The sequence below is a fragment of the Bactrocera latifrons genome, unplaced genomic scaffold (genome assembly GCF_001853355.1).
Source record: "Bactrocera latifrons isolate USDA-ARS-PBARC rearing strain unplaced genomic scaffold, ASM185335v1 scaffold_155, whole genome shotgun sequence".
In the NCBI taxonomy this organism is placed as follows: Eukaryota; Metazoa; Arthropoda; class Insecta; order Diptera; family Tephritidae; genus Bactrocera; species Bactrocera latifrons.
This window is the reverse complement of record NW_017535019.1, coordinates 593,310-612,030: the sequence shown is the minus strand read 5'-3', so window position 1 is coordinate 612,030 and position 18,721 is coordinate 593,310. Positions and strand designations below refer to the sequence as shown.

Here is an 18,721-nt window from a genome sequence, read left to right as displayed (position 1 = left end):
ATGCGCACAACCCCGCTTTAATTCAAGCCTGGGAGCAAAACAACACGCCTGTCGTTCGTCAGTTACCAGTGGGAATACTTGAACAAGTCCTCGACTTGTATATATATATAGATATATATAGACTTCCTACAAAAAAAAAATCTAATTGTGTGATATAACACGATCTTGGTGGCCAATCAACCGGCCCAAAATGTAAAAATATCTGCTCAGCGAAGTTTTCTCTCAATAAATCTATTCATTGAAGTGTTGTGTTGCTAACGGCGCCGCCTTGTTGTAATCAAAAGTAGCCGAGATCACGAGCTTCAAATTCAGGCACCAAACCGAAGGTATTATAGCGCGATATAGCCATTGATGTTTACGCTCTCACTGGTATCATTTGCAGTTTTGTCGTTTGATAAGAAAAACACAAATTTATGATGCAAAATACACTTTATTATTCCTCCTCGAATACTAACACACTCCGTTGGATCAACATTGGATGGTTGGAGCATCATTCCATCTGTGGATTCCATCCCTGAAGTGAGAATCCCGAAGGTCTGCAAATACGCTTCAGCAGCCATTATGACCTTTTCATTTGATGAAAAGCGCTTGCCACGGATACAGTTTTTAAGTTTTGGAAACGAATGGAAGTCGCTGAGGGCCAAATCTGGTGAATACGATGGATGCTCCAACAATTCGAACTATAATTCATGGATTTTAGCCATTGTCAAAATGCTCTTGTGACACAGTGCATTGTCCTGATGAAAAAGGATTTTTTTCTTCTGCAAACCGGGTATTTTTCAAGAATTTTTTTTCACGTGATGAATCGACGCACAAGATAAACTTCATCTTTTTTAGAATGCTATAAATGTTGCTGAGAAAGTCGCATTTGAGTATGTTTTTGTTCCATTGTTAGCGAGTGCGGCAACCATTGTACACACAGCTTTCTAAGGCCCTAAATTTCACTTAATCAATGGCTCATACAGTTTGACACATGGCATGTGTGATCTGTAGAAAAAAACTAAATGGATAGAATACATCTACTTGGATCACCTGTTATATATAAATAATCGGCATGACAATCTGAGTCGAAACACTCTGTCCGTCCGCCCGTTTATATAAACGCGAATTATTCTCTCTGTTTTAGAGATAAGCTGTCCTTTCCAATCAAAGAAGCTGCTTGGAACTACAGTGAGCAGACCAATATAGTATATAGCTGTCATATAAACTGACCCATCAACGGCAAGATAAAGATTTATTCCACAATTTTATGTTATAATGGATGCACTTATGGAGGGCATTATCGACCAGTTGCTCCCAAATGCCACATCAATAACAAAGTCTTTAAGCTAAGAACGCACCAACTAAATTGCCATTTAAAGATTCAACAATTTGTAAGTCAGATCTCTCTATTTGATATCTAATTAAATTAAATAGGCTTTTAAGGTCTAAATATGAGGTCACACTCTAACTAACACTAAGTAAGTGGTCACCAGTTTGAGGCGACCAATTCCCATTCACTCGATCCCACCCTCACCTCAATCGTTATCGTTGAAACAGCGGAGACGAAGTGTTAAAACTGCAATGGAAAGGTGCAAATTTATGACAACAACAATAAGGTATGAAGTTTTTGCACAATTACGAATACAGTTACACTGGTGGCAACTGTTCCACATGCAACACCAATAACTTTTGTTCCGCATGAAAATGTCTACAAAAAGCAATAACAACTGTCTGGCTTACGCTCTCACCACATTTATACGTGACTGCACTTTTATGGTGTCGCACTTTTCTCTTCTTTTTTGGAGTGCTCAGTTTTCATCCATAAAGCTTACTGAAGAATTTTTAACGTTACACTCACACTTTGGGGCATTTCGAGCGGCTGCAGCGCTGGCAGGCGTGCTGTATTTGTTATACGGCAAAAGTACATTTGATATTCCACCAATGTTGTGTGTGTGTGCGTGTGTAATATGCTCTTCGATTTCAACTTGCAGCACAGAAACTATTTGCCGTTACTTTTTAAGCGCACAAACTACCTGTGCCCTGGCCACCGCTTTTTAATACGCTGCCTGCAACAAATAAAGTTAGCGCTCCAGAGTGCTGCTCGAATGTTTTTTGTATTTTTCGAAAGTCTTCGCATCACGCACCGCGCGTGTGTGGGTGAGTGTGTGGGTGCAGCGTGTATTGTAATTAAATTTTGTGCTTGCCATATATTTGTGCCGTCGCTATCAATTTAGTATCAGTGCTTTTGCAGTGCACAGTGCAAATACGAATGCAAGTCCGCACACAGACACACACATATACCGTTAGCACTCACAATTTGCTTACTCACACCAACTTGATGCTTGCCGCAGTTGCAAACTTTTTCCGACTTTTTTCACACCTCTTCTCCCATTAGTATGGTCTACCATGAAAGTTTCGCCTGCCTCACGTATGTCTCACATGAGCGCGCACGCACACAGGCGCATGTTTACATTGTATGTGTTCTGTGTGGCATAAAATCGCTTGCATTTACATTTGCATCGGCGCACGCATATTCGCATGCAGTGTGCCGGCCGAGCAGGTGTGTGTGAAAGGCTACGGCAACACTCAAGAATTTGTCGTAATTCGGCAAATTTGTTGTCGCAGCAGTTGCCGTTGTTGACAATGGAAAGCGTGTTGGCGCTGCGAAACTTTATTTGCTATCTCGTTGCCGCTGGCACTCATGCATATTGCTGTTGTAATTGTTTTTTGTGGTTCGTTGAGATTGCCGCTATGTTATTTACTCTCAACTGACACATGTAGTCGTGTAGTGTGGCATTACATTGCTACGAATTTCAATGGAATAATTTTTATTTCTATCAGGAAGAGTGGGACAAGGTAACTGTTTGTAGTGTGTATCAGATTATTCTTTAACGTTATATTGTTTTGAATTCTGAAATGTTATTATATTTACGGAAATATGTAAATATTTTTCCTCCAAATTTAGTTTAATATAGTTATACCGACATTAGTATTTAAAGATAAAAAATTATGAAAAATTTTTTTTTTTTTTAAATTTCATCTATTTTTCTCATATACGCCAGAAAGAATCTCAGTTAATTTCTTAAAGCTGATTGATCCTTGGCTTTCTTGAGATTCTTGTATTCAACATAATAACCACGCACTTCTACCAAATAATAAAAATGTAGACCTTCCCTTATCTCCTGGTTTGAACTTCCTGACAACTGCAGTGTCTACAAGGTCGAGGTGGTTGCCATAAAGATAGCAGTAGTTCTACTCCGGCGGAGTGCACGCTCCTTTAGAGTGGTGGCTATGCTGACTGTTCGCTCAAGACTAGTCAATGGCTGTCTAGACTCCTTAACGCTAACATTGAGTTAATACATGGTAAAACAGGTTTGGGTTGCTAACGATAGTCGGTATTTCAGTAAACTGCAGCGCTGAGCATGCTAGAGTAGCTACTTCAGTCTCAATAACAGCTGAACTGGTAGTTCATTACTGGCCTGTTAGGTCTGTTCAGTTTATTAGCAGCATAGTTCTTATGGCACTGAGAAAATCGTAAAAGGTGTAGCGAACTCTTCGCTCTCAGCGAAGTTCAGTTTGTGAAAAAATTCAAAATCCGAGGGAATGAGCTTCCTGGGTGAAACTTGGAAAAGTATACAAAATTCCTATTGGCACTCGATAGAGTAGACTGTAGGAATATGACGGGAATACTAACTGGTCTGGTGGCGACATACGCCCGTCCGTGGCTGACAGATCCAGAAGACTGCAGGAAAACCATAGACTAGGTCATCAGGGTAACAATGAAGCATCTTTTGTGCGCATGTCTCGCATTGGCAAGCCTACGCTGTAAGCACCTGAGATTGCTCTAGTATGATACACTGGAGAAGGTTTCGACAATGAGACCGCAGTGTCTGTTAAAATTCGCGTCAAGAGCAGGCATCCTAAACGTTGACTACTCCTCTTGGACTGAGCAAGTGAACTCCATGTGGTATCGCAAAGGATCAAACTGGTCTATGCGTGGCTTATTGGCGTACTAGATTAACATAACCTAACCGAAAGTCTAGTTTTCAATGGTTATAATAGCTCTAATTGAATCCTGTCCGATAGCGATTCCTGCGATAGAATTGAACATCTTACCAGATACCAGTTGTTTGAAAGAATACGAGTTAACATCACCTCTTTTCAAGCTCCTGAAAATATGCCGGATATGCTTTGGTGGATCAAGGGAAACCTCTTCGGGTCTCATGCCATATCCAAGTAAAATCATGGAAATAACGTTAAAGTATCTAAGAGATTATGAAAGGGTCAAGGCTTTTTGCCGCTAGGTGATATCCACTACATGTGGGCTTCTTCTGTCGTCACAAAGGTTTTTACGTAACAGTTGAAGTGTCCTCTTTCGCCATGCTAAGGAATCATCCACATATCTTAACTTAACCTTGCCTTAACACCATTATAATCATTCTTATAATGTAAGCCCTCTCTTTACGTCTTTAGCACTTATATTAGTCCATGTATGAATAGCCTTAATTAAAAAAATATTATAATATGTTTGGTGGTTTTAGTATCGAACATGATTGAAAATAATGGACTTAGTCAAATAGGGGAATATAATTTTTTATTTGATTGTATATAATCTTTGACAAAATGATATCTCAATTATAGAGTTAGGCCCTCAGTGCTGCCCATCCTAGCGTTCCTCCAACACTGGTACATAATTACATAAATAATAAATATAGAATGGGTCAAGTGACTTGCAAGTTGACCTCTGTTAGGCTAAGTGATACTTAATACACAAACGTGTGTATTCTTATGTAGCCTGGCTGTGGTAAATTTTTGTACATACTTACATGTGGTAAGGTAGAATCACGAAAATATGTGGTTTTATATATAATTGCATTATAATTTATCGTTAACTTTTGTACTCTTACTTTCACTTTTTTTAATGTTTTTTGAATAACTAGCCGTGTTCAAATACTAAAATAAAAGAACTTTGGTTGCACCGAAGTCTTAATGCAAGTCTACATTCAAAAGCTTCATCTTCAGCGTTTAGTTTGTACGGCAGCTACATGCTGTAGTGTTCGATTTAAAAAAAAAATCCTTCAAATTTGTGCAGATTCCGTGGAAACATCTTGTTTAATGAAATGTTTTCCACGCAACAACTTGACTTCAATTGCCCAGTTTATATGACAGCTAGATTCTATGGTGGCCAGATATTGGCGGTTACGATAAATAGGCAGCTTCTTGACTATACGTGTAAAGTACCAGAGAGATATTTTCAAAACTCTGAGACTATTATGCGTATATATAGACTTAATTCACCTTTTTCAAAAGCCTTTTTCTGACAGAACATGCGTGAGTCGTGGCAAGCTGCCATGTTCTTCCTCTAAACAAGTAGGGAACATCGAAATGGATTACTCTTTATACATACTTAATAGGCACTCCTCAGTTTTCGAGTGTTACAAACTCCGTGACTTTTTTAGTATACCCCGTTCACCGTTTAAATATAATTTTATGTGTCTGTTGTTGTAAAGCAACTAATAAATTATATACTAATTTGCTCAAAATTGACTGATACTCGGTCATGTTATTATACCTTATTACTATATTATCGGCTTGCCCACAAAGTCGTCTCAATTAATGGCCTGCATGCACGTATTTAAATATATACAATGTTTAGCAGTAAGGCTTACAGTTAATACAAATGTAGGTCAGCCATGCTAATAGTCCCCCTTATTTTGAAAGAAAGCAAACTGATGACCAATTTTAGGTTGATTAAGTACTATCAGCGCTGTCAATTCGGCTAATTACGGCTTCAAGCCATTAGCTGTGTTAAACAAAAATACCGTTCTGTAAATTTTTGATGCTACAAACACCAATAAATGCACATATGTATATGCCATATGCGCGATACATACGGTGGGTTGTAAAATACAAAGCAATATGAATATGTGTATTCGGAACTAACTGAGCTGTGTCACATACAAAATTTTAACACGCACATTTATGACACCATAGTTATACATAATGCTGATGTGCGTTAAAAAGTATGTACGTATAAACGTAAAATTCTACTATACTACATGCAATGTAATTATTTTCCTATTAGTCTTATTTATGAGTCACTGGTTGTGCGGCATGTCGGTTGGGCGGATGTTCATTAGCCAGCCTTATTTATCAGTAAAACCATAATTTTTTGTTTCTGTTGTTGGCGTTTGTTAATTTATGTAGCCATCAGACAGTATTTTATCATATTTTGTAGCATAGCTAAGTGCTATAATTAAAGGTAGAATGTACTTTAATATCTCATAGGAACATACATACATAGAGCATGTAACGAAAAGTGAAAAATTTTGTAAAAGTTTAGTTGATACAGTTATTATTTCCCCAAAGGCTTATCGTTGTTAGTAAGTTTATGAGAAAATTGACTAAGAAAAACGTCAAGTATTTTTTAACCTTTTCATATAAAATATGAAATTGGACGCATATTTCAGTAGATATTTTAATTAAAATTGCAGCCAATTATAAAGAGGGGAAAGCATTTAATGGATTTCTATCAGTTATCAACAAAATTTTTTTTTTTTATTTTGGATATAAAAAAAATCTTTGACAGCTATATGCTATAGTTGTTCGATCTGAACAATTTCTTAAGGTATTGCCCTATTCTCTAAAGCAATTATTATTGCCAAATTTCCTGAAGATACCTTATTAAATAAAAAAGTTTTCCATATAAGAACTTAATTTTTGCCGTTTATTATGTATGACGGCTATAAACAATAGCGGTGTGATGTACAAAATATTTTAAAATATTACCTAGTTTTTTTTTATTTTTGTTTTTGTTTTTTTTTTTTTGTGATAATGATATGTGCCAAATTTGCTGAAAATATTTCGTTAACTAAAAAAGTTCTCCGCATAAGAACTTAGTTTTTGCTGTTTACTATGTATGTATGTATAGTAGTCTGATCTGAACAATTTCTTCGAATATTACTTTGTTATGTTAGGAAATAATTCGTGCCAAATATATATATATATATGTTTAAATGTAGAAGTTTTCCATAGACGACCTTAATTTTGGTCCTATAGCTTGTATGTTGGCCATGTGCTATCATGATCCGATATTGTCAGTACCAACATATATATAGTTTCATGGAGAGAAAAGTAGATATACAAAATTTCATATCGATTTCTCACGATAATAAAATAAAAAATCCAATTGTTTGTTTTCACCACTATCATTTTATAAGTTACTGCTTCTTCTTACAACTCCCAATATCAACAATATATTGAAGTAAATAAACAACAAAGCAGTGGACCAGCATAACACTTTTAAATAAATTGTTACCCAAAAATCCCCACACAGGAAAAAACTAATATAATTACTCATACGCCTGGTCTACCAAAATACTTTAATAACCTGACTTAGCCAAAACCACCAGGCCACACAAAAGCTTAACACATACATATGCATATGTTAAGCAAATGAATTTGAAGGCGGATATGCATGAAAAGTTCCGTTCTTATGAATCCTGTGTGGCAGGTTGATACACAGCCACACAAGCGCGCTTCTGCAAACATATGCATGGGAGTTGTGCTCTTAGCAGCAGAGGCTGCGGCAGAGACAGCGTCAAAAGCTGTGAGAAAATTAGCATAAACATAATGTTGCACACACTTAAATTCAGAAAGAGCACATAAATTTATACATACACACATGCTACTATAATAAAAAAACACGAACATAAAGCCGGGTTTACATGCATATTAGCACAGCAAAGCAGCTCGTGTGCGCTCACATGTACATAAATCATATATAGTAAAGGTGAAGGGGTGGGGTGTGTGGGTGAGCGTCGGTGAAGATGTTAGGTGCTAAAAATTAAATGTTTATGCTAAAAACAAAGTGGGCGCTTTCCAGCAGATAGCCCACTTGCTGCTTGGCCCCTTTTCAACTGCCTTGCTGACTGCGCAGTTTGCGAAAAAGTGGCATGACAGCTGTGGGTATGTGTGAATAATTTCGGCTGACATTATAATCACATTAACACAGAGGCGAAAGTGCCGGAACTGGCAATAAGAAATGTTTAATTTGCCATGTTAATGTGGCGTGAAGGGGCTGGGCTTAAGTTTAAGCGCATTTGTGTGGAGGTGCTTAAAGGGTTAAATACATATACTCGTATACTAGTATAAGTATATATGTATATGTCAATAAAAATTCCCAAGCAAACACGGCTTTATAGTGTTTAATTTGTAGGAGTTTAAGCCTTTTTGGCACATAAATTAATTATATTTGGAACGAGATATTCGTGATAAAGCTTCCTTAGATTGTGTTTATTTGCTGCAAACATCCCTCAAATACTTTTCTTCATTGCGATGTCTCTATGGAATGAACTCAAGTGTTTTGTAAGAATAAGGCACTTTATGTTTCAACAGCGACCAATTAACATTAAAGCAATTGGGACGATATTTTTAACACTTGATTTAATATTTTCTTTTATTTTAATTATATTAGTGGCAAGGTTTGCCAAAATTTAAAAAATATTTTTCTTAACCTTACTAGATCTGCAAATGCTTTTATTAAAATTCTTTCTTTTATTTTACCGATTTAGTATTTTTAAACAGGTGGCAACCTTTCTGCAAAAAATAATTTTTTGTTGAACTCTATTTCATGCCCAGTTTGTTCTATTTCTATTGTTTCAATTTTTTTTGGTGATTTAATATTTGCATTTAGGTGGCAACTCTTTTCCAAAAAATAAATAAATTTTTATTATACACTGTTTTATGCCCATATTGCTTTGTTAATGTTTCCTTATCATGTAATTTTTCGCATAAGAAATGAAACAGGTGGCAACTCTGTCCAAAAAATTTTAGCCAAACCATTTATGTATTTTGAATGTTTATTATTTTAACATTTTTATTGGACTTTCATTGAATTAAACTTTAAACAGATGGCAGCTTCTCAATAAGTTCGCTCTTCGCAGTCTGAATAATCTGCAAAAATATATATATACCCTGAACAGGGTATATTAATTTTGTCACAAAGTTTGTAACACCCAGAAGAAAGCGTCGGAGACCCTATAAAGTATATACATAAATGATCAGTATGYTGAGCTGATTCGATTTAGCCATGTCCGTCTGTCTGTCTGTCCGTCTGTCTGTATATATACGAACTAGGCCCTCAGTTTTTAAGATATCGTTTTGAAATTTTGCAAACACCATTTTCTCTTCAAGAAGCTACTCACTTATCGGAACTGTCGATATCGGACTACTATAACATATAGCTGCCATATAAACTGAACGATCGGAATCAAGTTCTTGTATGGAAAACTTTCACATTTGACAATGTATCTTCACTAAAGTTGACACAAGTTATTTTCTAAGACAACAATGTAATCTCTGAAAAAATTGTTTAGATCGGTTAACTATAACATATGGCTTCCATACAAACTGAACGGTCGGAGTTAAATGTTTGCATTGGAGACTTTTTCAGTTAACGAGATATATTCTGCAAATTTGAGGTATTTATTCTCTAAGGCAACGCTACAATAGTTGAAGAAATTTTGCAGATCGGATAACAAAACCTGCCATACAAATTGAAAATCAAAATTATTTCTTGAAATTTAGCATTGATTATTGCCCAAGATTCGCAATTGTTAAGGTCGGACTGCCATACAAACCGACCCATCAAAACCAAGTTCATATATGGGCAACTTTGGGTAAATATCATGAAAAAAAAAGAAATGCACCTGTGAAGGGTATATTAGGGTATAACCTTTTTTTCTTGTTTTTCTTACATATTTAAAAGGTTCCCGCTTCCATATGATAGCGTTTCGTATACTGGTTTATTTGACAACCGGAAGTAATTATAAACGATATTCACTTAAGTAATGCTTATGCTCCATAGCAAACTATAAGTATGCATTATTTTGGCGAGTCAACTGCGTATGACGGTTTCCTTACAAAATCTCACGCAGTGTCGGCAGTAAAGCGCTGGATTAGGAGAAGTCGCACAAAATTAATTGCTAAATTTATGCTAAAAGCAATCTTTAGTTTGGACCACCCACGGCACGGCAACAATAAACATGGCAATTAAATTGTAATGTGCGTGCGTGCGAGTCAGCAGCAAATCAACATGAGCGGCAAAAGCATGACCAACCATCAAATACACATAAATGCTTTAATTAATATATTTCGATATAATTCTTCACTTGTCATATTCATTTGACTTAAGTACTTGGTCAAATTTCCGCAAACATTTATTTATTATTCTATGCCTATTCATTATGCTCACTCACTCACTCAGTCTTTTTTCATGGCTACGCTCTCTTTTGCAGGTCTCACATCGTACGTTACGCAGGACAACATTAATAATGAACTACACCGAAATATAAATCAAAATTTAATTATTTCGCCCGCGTCAGCCGGCATTTCCGGTCCCATTGTGACGAGCAATTATAACGGAGCTGCGCCGCAGCCGCCCGCCCAGCCAGCCCCCGGTCATGGCACTTTCCACGGCAGCTACAGCGCCGCCTTCACATCTTCATCAGATATGCCTTATCCGCCCTCTTCCATTTCGGCGTCCTCATCGTATCACCAACACCAACATCAGCAGCAACAACAGCAACAGCAGCTGAATCTACAACAACCATACCATCAAACAAGTGGGAGTAGCATAACAAGTTTCGATTCGGCAAATGTAATTGATGAGCGACACCAACAGCGGCACACCCATCAACATCAACAACAGCAGCAACAGCAACAGCTACAGCACTTGGCGCGTCCTCTGCACAAAGTAATTGGCGTGGGGCTCGGCGGCGGTGCTAGTGGTGGTGGTGTTGGTGGGCTTGAGCACAACAGTCTCGGCGAGGCGACGCTAGACGGCTCAGCCGAGAGCGCCAACGCCGGCTTGGAGGAGATCTATGCCGCGCCCATGTACTTCGGCACGGAGAACTCCACAATTGTGACGACGCAAATTGGCGCGTCCGCACATATACCCTGCACCGTGCATCACATTGGCGATGGTGTGGTGAGTACACTTTGCGCAATTTCCTATTTATTTGTTTATTGAAAATTCACTTTGCGGCCCGCGAGTGGCGGGCGCAAGTACTGTGTATGATTGTTGTGCCACCAATTGAGCCGTCATTCAAGTCGCGCAGAAACTTATGGCGCGCAAATGACTGGAGTGGTTGAATTTACGTGGAATGTGAATGCGTAAGCGCTGGTTTGGGGTAAGCGGGTGGCAGTTGAGAACACCGAAATAGCGCTTTGTTATGTTAAGTGATGTTCATTGTGATTTGCATAAAGTGTGGCACATGGAATTATGTCGTGAAATTCTTTATGAGTCTTGAAGTTAAGCGGGCGCTCAAGAGGGTGTATCAGGTGCTAGGTGGCATATAAATATTGGTGGATAAGTGGGTATGTTGCATGGGCTTACAGTCATCACAGCTGGAGCTCTTGCTCTAGGCTTCAGTTAATGAAGTAAATGATTAATTTTACTGAATTTATGTGTGTGTCTCACCACAAGCGTTTAGTTGCAGTATGTGCTGGTATTTGCCCATGCTTTAAGGTTTTATTAAAAAAATRTTTCTTGTAAAGGTTTTCTAATATTTTAATGTATATTTTAAATTGTCCTAGTTAGTAATAATAAAAAAGTAGGAAAATTTGCTGCTGTCAAAGTATATATGATTTCCTGCGTTACGCCATATACCTSTGATCAAATTTGAAGCGGACTGCGTTAAGTAAAAAAGAAAACCAGTCGCAGGAATCCACATTCGGCGATTACGGTGACTAAGGACTGATTTTCGTTCCAATTTTGGCCAAAAAGTCAATGCCATCTGTAATAATAAGTTGAGGCTGTCCGTGCACCACTACTACTTCTCATACCATTGTGACACTTAAAAAAAAACCTAAAAGAACGATTTTTTTTTTTTTGCCAAATTACGCAATTTTGTTAATTTTTAATATTTTTCAAAGATCTTAGGTCAATGTGTAGACAATATTTTTCAATAAAATTTTTAATATTTTTTGTTCCGCAGACAGCCCATATCGCCGTCATTTTTCAACGTTTTTGTAAAAAAAAAAAATCTAAAATAACTGAAAATATGCCTTATTACGTTCAAAGAAGATTAAAATATTCAATCGCGTATTTTCTCTTAAAAAAAAAATCTCGAAAAACGCCTAATTTTTCATGCGTCACACTGGTATAGCCCCTTAAGTTCGATTATGCAAGTAATCAGGGTAATATCTGTGTTTTAGCTCATATGAGAATAGAAGTAAATGAAAAACAGACGAGTTAGTCAAAAGCAAGCAGAAATACAATTCCTCAAGCTGCCCCAGGCCATTCTATTCCTTCAAAGTTTGCCTAAAGCAATGGACTCAAGAGGAACACCTCAGGTTTGAGACATAAGCAGTACARAACATATCACAAAGTAACTTTTGCGTTGTTTTGATTGTGCATAAACCAATAACTTCTAACTTGTAGGCAAAAGAAAGCTTAATAACAGCTTAGGGATCATCAAAAGGACACCTAACCTTAAGATCTGATTGTATATAGACCAAAAAGTTCCTATTTCTAGGTAAAAGGAAGCTTCTAGAGATCATCAAAGGACACGAACTCTTCCAGATTCCACCTTAAGAAATGGGAAAAGTCGATTCGGGGGAATGCAGAGCATGTATGGATGATGGTGAAACGCTGGAATTAATTTATGCAAATTTCCAACCGAAAACTCTTGAACTAGTTTCTCAGATTTAAATATCATTTAAAAGAGACAAATAAAATATTTCGCCTTGTTGTTTCCTAACATAAAATACATACAAATGAAATGTGAGGCATGCCTTCWCTGAATGGTATATAGACCAATTCTTGTATATATGTGTGCCAATATTGATTAACTAAATGAATGCCGTTGTCATTTGGCACACCTTTACAAGAAAAAAGAAAAAACAACAGATTACAGCTTAAAAACCGCCTAAACGCACAACGCATCACACACCACGGGGCGTATGAGTAACACGCAACCAAAACTTTTGAAGCGCTCGACATAAAAACGATTGCTAACAACTCGGCACACAAGCCAGGTAATGTGCTTCACAAATAGATTAAGTGACACGCACTGTGCGTGCGATATTGCCAACTTGCCCTACTTATTGCGTACCAATTTACAAATCTTCTTATTGATTTGCTATTACCATTTCAATTCTGCTTCTTACACATACACATATTAAATGTGGAGTGAACAAGTTTTTGTTGTGTAAGTACAAGTAGTGGCATAAAATACACGTACAAATAAGTATTATAGCAATTATTTTGTGTTTGAATTTGTAAGGCTTGGTATTGGAGGAAGAACACGACCTTGCGCGGTATGTGTGGTTGCCTAGCAGTTGAAGGAACGTATCTGTAGTGACTGGGTGACGTAAGTGAGAGTGGTGGTAATTATCAGGATTTTAAGGTGAGAAGGTGGTTTGCAAGTATTTGAATTGGAGGAAGTGTTTCAGAAAGTGTTTAAGAAATAGTTCCTTGGGTTTTGAGATATCGATATGAAAATTTGTACGCGTCTTTTTCTGCCCAAGGAGCATTTTATTTGTCGGAATTGCCGATATCGGACCACTTAAGCATATAGCTGCCGTACAAATTAAATGGCCGAAATAAAGTACTTGTATGGAAATCACTCTCATTTGAAAAGATATCTTCAAGAAATTGAGCACAGATTATTTTTTAAAGAAGTTGCACAATTTTCGAAGAAATCATTTAGATCGGACCACAAAATCATATATCTGCCATACAAACTGAATGAACAAAATTAAGTTGTTGTATGAAAACCTGTGTTATTTGATAAAATATCTACAAGAAATTTGGCACAAATTGTTGCCTAAGGTAAAGCCACAATCTTCGCAGAAATTATTTAAATCGGGCTACTATAGCAAATAGCTGCTTGTATAGCTGCACAATGGGAGTCAAGTGCTTGTATGCAAAACTTTTTTATTTCACGAGTGCACTCCACCAAATTTGCCGTGGATTATTACCTCAGGTAAGGCTAAAATCTCCGAAAATATTATTAAGATCGAATGACTATAGCATATAGCTGTGATACAAACTAACTCAATATCAAGTAGCTGTATGAAAAACTGCTTTATTTGTGCAGGCTACTCAAACTTCGTTAACCTTTTTCATACCTTTTATTGTCTTCTGCAAATGACACACCTACCAAAACCACAGCCCTAAGTCCACATAATTTACTACTGGGCTCAGTATTCAAATAATAAGCTTATTTATGTGGCAGCGTACGCTGAAATAATTCTAATTAATGATTCTTGAATTGTCTGCACAGGAAAGCACTCGACACGCGCATTTGCACGGCTGTGTAAACGCTTTCAATTTCATTTGTGTATTGGTAAACAAGTACGTGTGTCTGTATACACATATTTACACGTTGTTTCGGCACAAATTTATTGCATTTGTTCGTTTTGTCTGTCAACTTCCACTATTAGTGACGCTCTATTTATTCATTACACATGAGCTGTACTGTCGTTCAGCGAATGAAATATGCAGTTTAATTTAATTCGCGCTGCGACAGAAAAAGCGAAACGCAAACGAAAATGAAATGAGTGGAAATTTTTTGCTTAATATTTTGTGTGATTTCTGTTTTTCTTTGTTTTATTTTTTACTTTTGCTTCGGCTCTATCAAAAGCTGTTTATGACCACTAAATTATTTGGAAGCAGCTTTAATATATTAAGTCGAATTCTGTTTGTCGCGAAACTTTCTCTGTCAACTTCTTGTCTAATATTTTTTGCTTTCTTATAACTGAAAGTAGCTTCCTTGCGGTCAGTTTGTTCTGAAAGTTAGTATGGAAGTACATATTGGTTTGCGTAATTAAAAACGAATAAATGTTAAAGCAGTTCATAGCATGTTAAAACCCAATTGGAAAGAAAAAGCATTTTTAAACAAGTAATGAAGAACCAGATAAGTTCCTTCAGATACATATGGCTTGTTATTTATATGAGTTCTAAGGCGGGTTATCATAATGTATCAACAATTATTGGGTAGTCGAAAAAGCCTTTTCGTATTTCTTATCAAACTTCAACTTATTTTTTTATATTTACATATAATGAATTTTAATGAACCAAATGTGTTCTATTTTGGTCAACCACATTTTGCCATTTTTTCGCTAGGGCCGTTATTCCATCAGTCTAAAATTTTTCTGGTTTCTTGGCTAAAAACTGCGACAAGTAATTTCCTCAGGCGTCTCTTGAAGCCAACTTTATTCCATTGAAAGAGTTCTGCATTGGCGGAAGCAACTGATAGTCCGTTTTTGTCGAGTCATAAAAAATGCGTATTGTCCTGATGGAAGACGAGACTCTTTATGTTGATCGGTTCTGGTCGTTTTTTTTTCGATTGCCTATTTCAATATCATCAGTTGTTGACAGTAAAATGTAGAATCAAACGTTCGTCCAGGCAGGAGCAGCTCATTGTGGGTGATTCCTTTCCAATCGCAGCAAATGCTCAGCATAAGCTTTGAGGCCAATCATGGCCTTTCGACCATTTATGGAGCTTCACCACGAATGGTCCATGATCTTTTTCAGACATTATTTTTGTATTTGATCCACTTTTCGTCTCCTGTTACCATTCGCTTCAGAATTGGCTCGATTTTGTTTCGTTTCAGCAAAGAATAGCAGATATTAATTCGGTCCATTAAATTGTTCACAAATACTTCATGTGGTACCCAAACATCTTCTTCTTTTAGTCAACCTTTTTTAAATGGTTCAAAATCCTATGATGATGGACGCTGAGTTCCTTAGCGATGTCATGGCTACTTATGTAACGGTCCGGTTCAAACTTTTCCATAATTTCATCGAATTTTTCAACGATAGGTGTACCATGGCGAGGTGCATCTTTCACATCAAAATTTCCAGAACGGAAGCGAGTAAACCATTGTTGTGCTACACGAACTGATACAGCCCCAAGGCCGCAAACTTCACATATTTAATGGGTGGCTGGCATTCTTCACTTTTTTATACAAAATTTTCAAAATATAACGAAGTTCTTCATTATTTTCACTCATTTTTGAACGGCTGTAACTTTTTCCTACTTCTTCTTATTTAAATTGTTTTTGGTTATATGAAGCTTAAAATCTCGCCTTGGCAACACTATATGGTATGACGCAATGTGATTGGTAGCACTGGAGGTGTGCGACTGTAACGACATCTAATGACAAAATGCGAAAACACTTTTTTGACTACCCAATATAAAAGTGAAATAAAATTTGTATTGATATATTTACTAAATAAAATATCTGAAATAATTTTAAAAGCTTCCAACTTATAATATCCCTTAATACATAACAATCCCTGAACAAGTACTCGTAGACATAGAATGTTACTCATACGCCGTGACCAACAGTTTTCTGCATATAGAAGCAGCCACGCCTTACAAAAAAATCTGTTTGAGTTTTCTCACTTCTAAGTATTTTATTTGAAGCATAGTTATATTATTTACGTAAATTTACGTCTACGTTCATACGTTATTACAAATTAAACCCAGACATTTTCGTCTTCATAGAACACAAATAGAAGCAAAATTTTGCACAAGAGGGTTGCATCGTCAACACGCTTGGCACCGTGAAGGTTCTTTCAAAGCTACTAATCCGTATAAGCTGTTGCTATAAGTAGTTAGCAAGAAAAAGTGTAAATGCTTGCTCAGATGAGTTTGTCTTTACGAATCTTCCACATCATGAGCGTATATGTTTGTATAAATTAATATCTTAGGTCACGGCTTATGATGTGAGAAACTGGTAAAGGTGGTGAAAATAGACACAAGTGAAGAAGCAGTTTGTTGACAAGTGTTTGCACTAATAAAAGAGGTATTTGGTTGAAGAAGAATTTTAGAGGAGAGGCCTAACAAGCGGGATATGATATAAGAGAAATATAATAAAAATGAATATATAAATAATTTTTTTATTATTATTATTTTTTAATAATTTACCCGTATATGGTATATAGTATATATTTTATAATTTATTATTTCGAAAAATTCAAAATTTTCAATCAAAATTTAAGAAAAGGAATTAGGAGTAAAATTTCAATCGCTTACTGTCCAGTAAGTGGAAAGATAGAAACAAGATTAAAAGCAGTATGAGCCAACAAATTCCCACAGCACATCTCCCATCATCACAGAAACAAAAAAATATACCTAAGATAACTAAAAATTCTTCACAATCTCGGCGGCTTAAAAGTGAAAATGAAATCTGCGAAGTAATAAGCAGATGCTTATAAGGATAGAGCATACAAGACAGAAGAATAGCAGATAACGACCTTGGAGAATAGCACAAATAAAAACGGCCTGGGGCAGCAGAAGCAGCCTTCAAAGCAGCTAAACCTGGCTGTCCACTTGAAAGTTGCTCAAGCATTCATTTGATGCAAGTTCAGGTGAATCTACTTAAGCATATTTATTTAGAACTGTGTGTAACTATTTGCGCACGTAAGTATGTACAAGCGGCGTTAAATAAAATGTGAAGGTCATTGCGCAGCTCAACGCCTAACGAGCAGCAACTAATATGCGCGCAAACACACACACGCACATTAATAAGGCAAAGTATATACGTTTGTGTGTGTGTGTGTGTGTTATAGCCCGTGTGCATAACTGCACTCAAAGCAATATTGCTTGGGAGAAAATTTTACGCCTTTTAAGCATGAAACGAATATGACACGACAGCTTCCTCAGCTATATAAGAATGTGTAAATATACATGCAAATGTGCAGAGCAGCTGCTTGCGTCAAATTATTACGCAGAGTTGCTGGCAAATATAAACTAAGCTTGATGTGACGCCACTAGTTGCTTAGCGTCGCCACTTGAGTTTACTTACCCGCTTCGTAGATTCTATTTATTTATAGTATTAGGCAGAGAAATAAAAATTATTATCATACCTTTGAGAGAGATTGGCATTGTGGGCTTTTAGCTAGATATTTTCGGCATTTGCGACCGAAGTCAATCATTTTAAAGTGATTTAATTTCAAGCGTCGGTACAGATGAAATATAATTTCAAGATGTGTTTAATGCTACTCAGTTCTTGTTAAGAGATAAATATTTATTTCTATTGGGTAGTCGAAAAAGTCTCTTCGCATTTCTAAACAAACGAATTTCCAGAACCGAAGTATGCGAACCACTGTTATGCTATAGGAACTGATACAGCATCATCTCCGTACACTTCACAGATTTAGTTGGTAGCTTGCGTGGCATTTATCCCTTTTTTATACAAAACATTCAAAATATCGCAAATTTCATCACTATTTTCACTCATTTTTGAGCAGCTGTAACTTTTTTTGCAACTTCCGCGAATTTAATTAGTTTTTGCCTAAATGAAGCTTAAAATGTCAACTTTCTAACGCTATTTAGTACGGCACAATGTGATAGGTAGCACTGAAGTTATATGACTGCAATGACAACGTTGACAAAATACGAAAAGCCTTTCTCGACTACCAATATTATGTATTAATTATAAAAAAAAATAAAATAAAAAAATAAAAATATAAATAGAAGGAATAGAATATAATAATAATTAAAAGAATGTTGCTTAAGAGCAATACAGTTGACACCAAAAGCTAACAATGACTCAATATATATTAATTAAGCTCTATAAATGTATCTCCACCATGCTCTCAAAGTCCTTTTCACTAAGCTGCATGCACTAATCAAACTGAAATGACAGTCAATAAAGCCAGCAATCAATTCAAACATAAATCAACGCTCATCTCCGTCCAACTATCTATTTATAGCCACTC

The 18,721-nt window shown here is 36.5% G+C and overlaps 1 protein-coding gene across 1 annotated transcript in view; it reads left to right on the top strand.

Moving 5' to 3' along the window:
• The window catches only part of LOC108966090, a 158,759-nt gene that overhangs the window by 100,099 nt on the left and 39,939 nt on the right, over positions 1–18,721 (top strand). Inside the window, exon 2 of the mRNA XM_018928828.1 lies at positions 10,281–10,972. Coding sequence (XP_018784373.1) covers positions 10,281–10,972 — 692 coding nt within the window. The remainder of the gene's footprint in view (positions 1–10,280; positions 10,973–18,721) is intronic.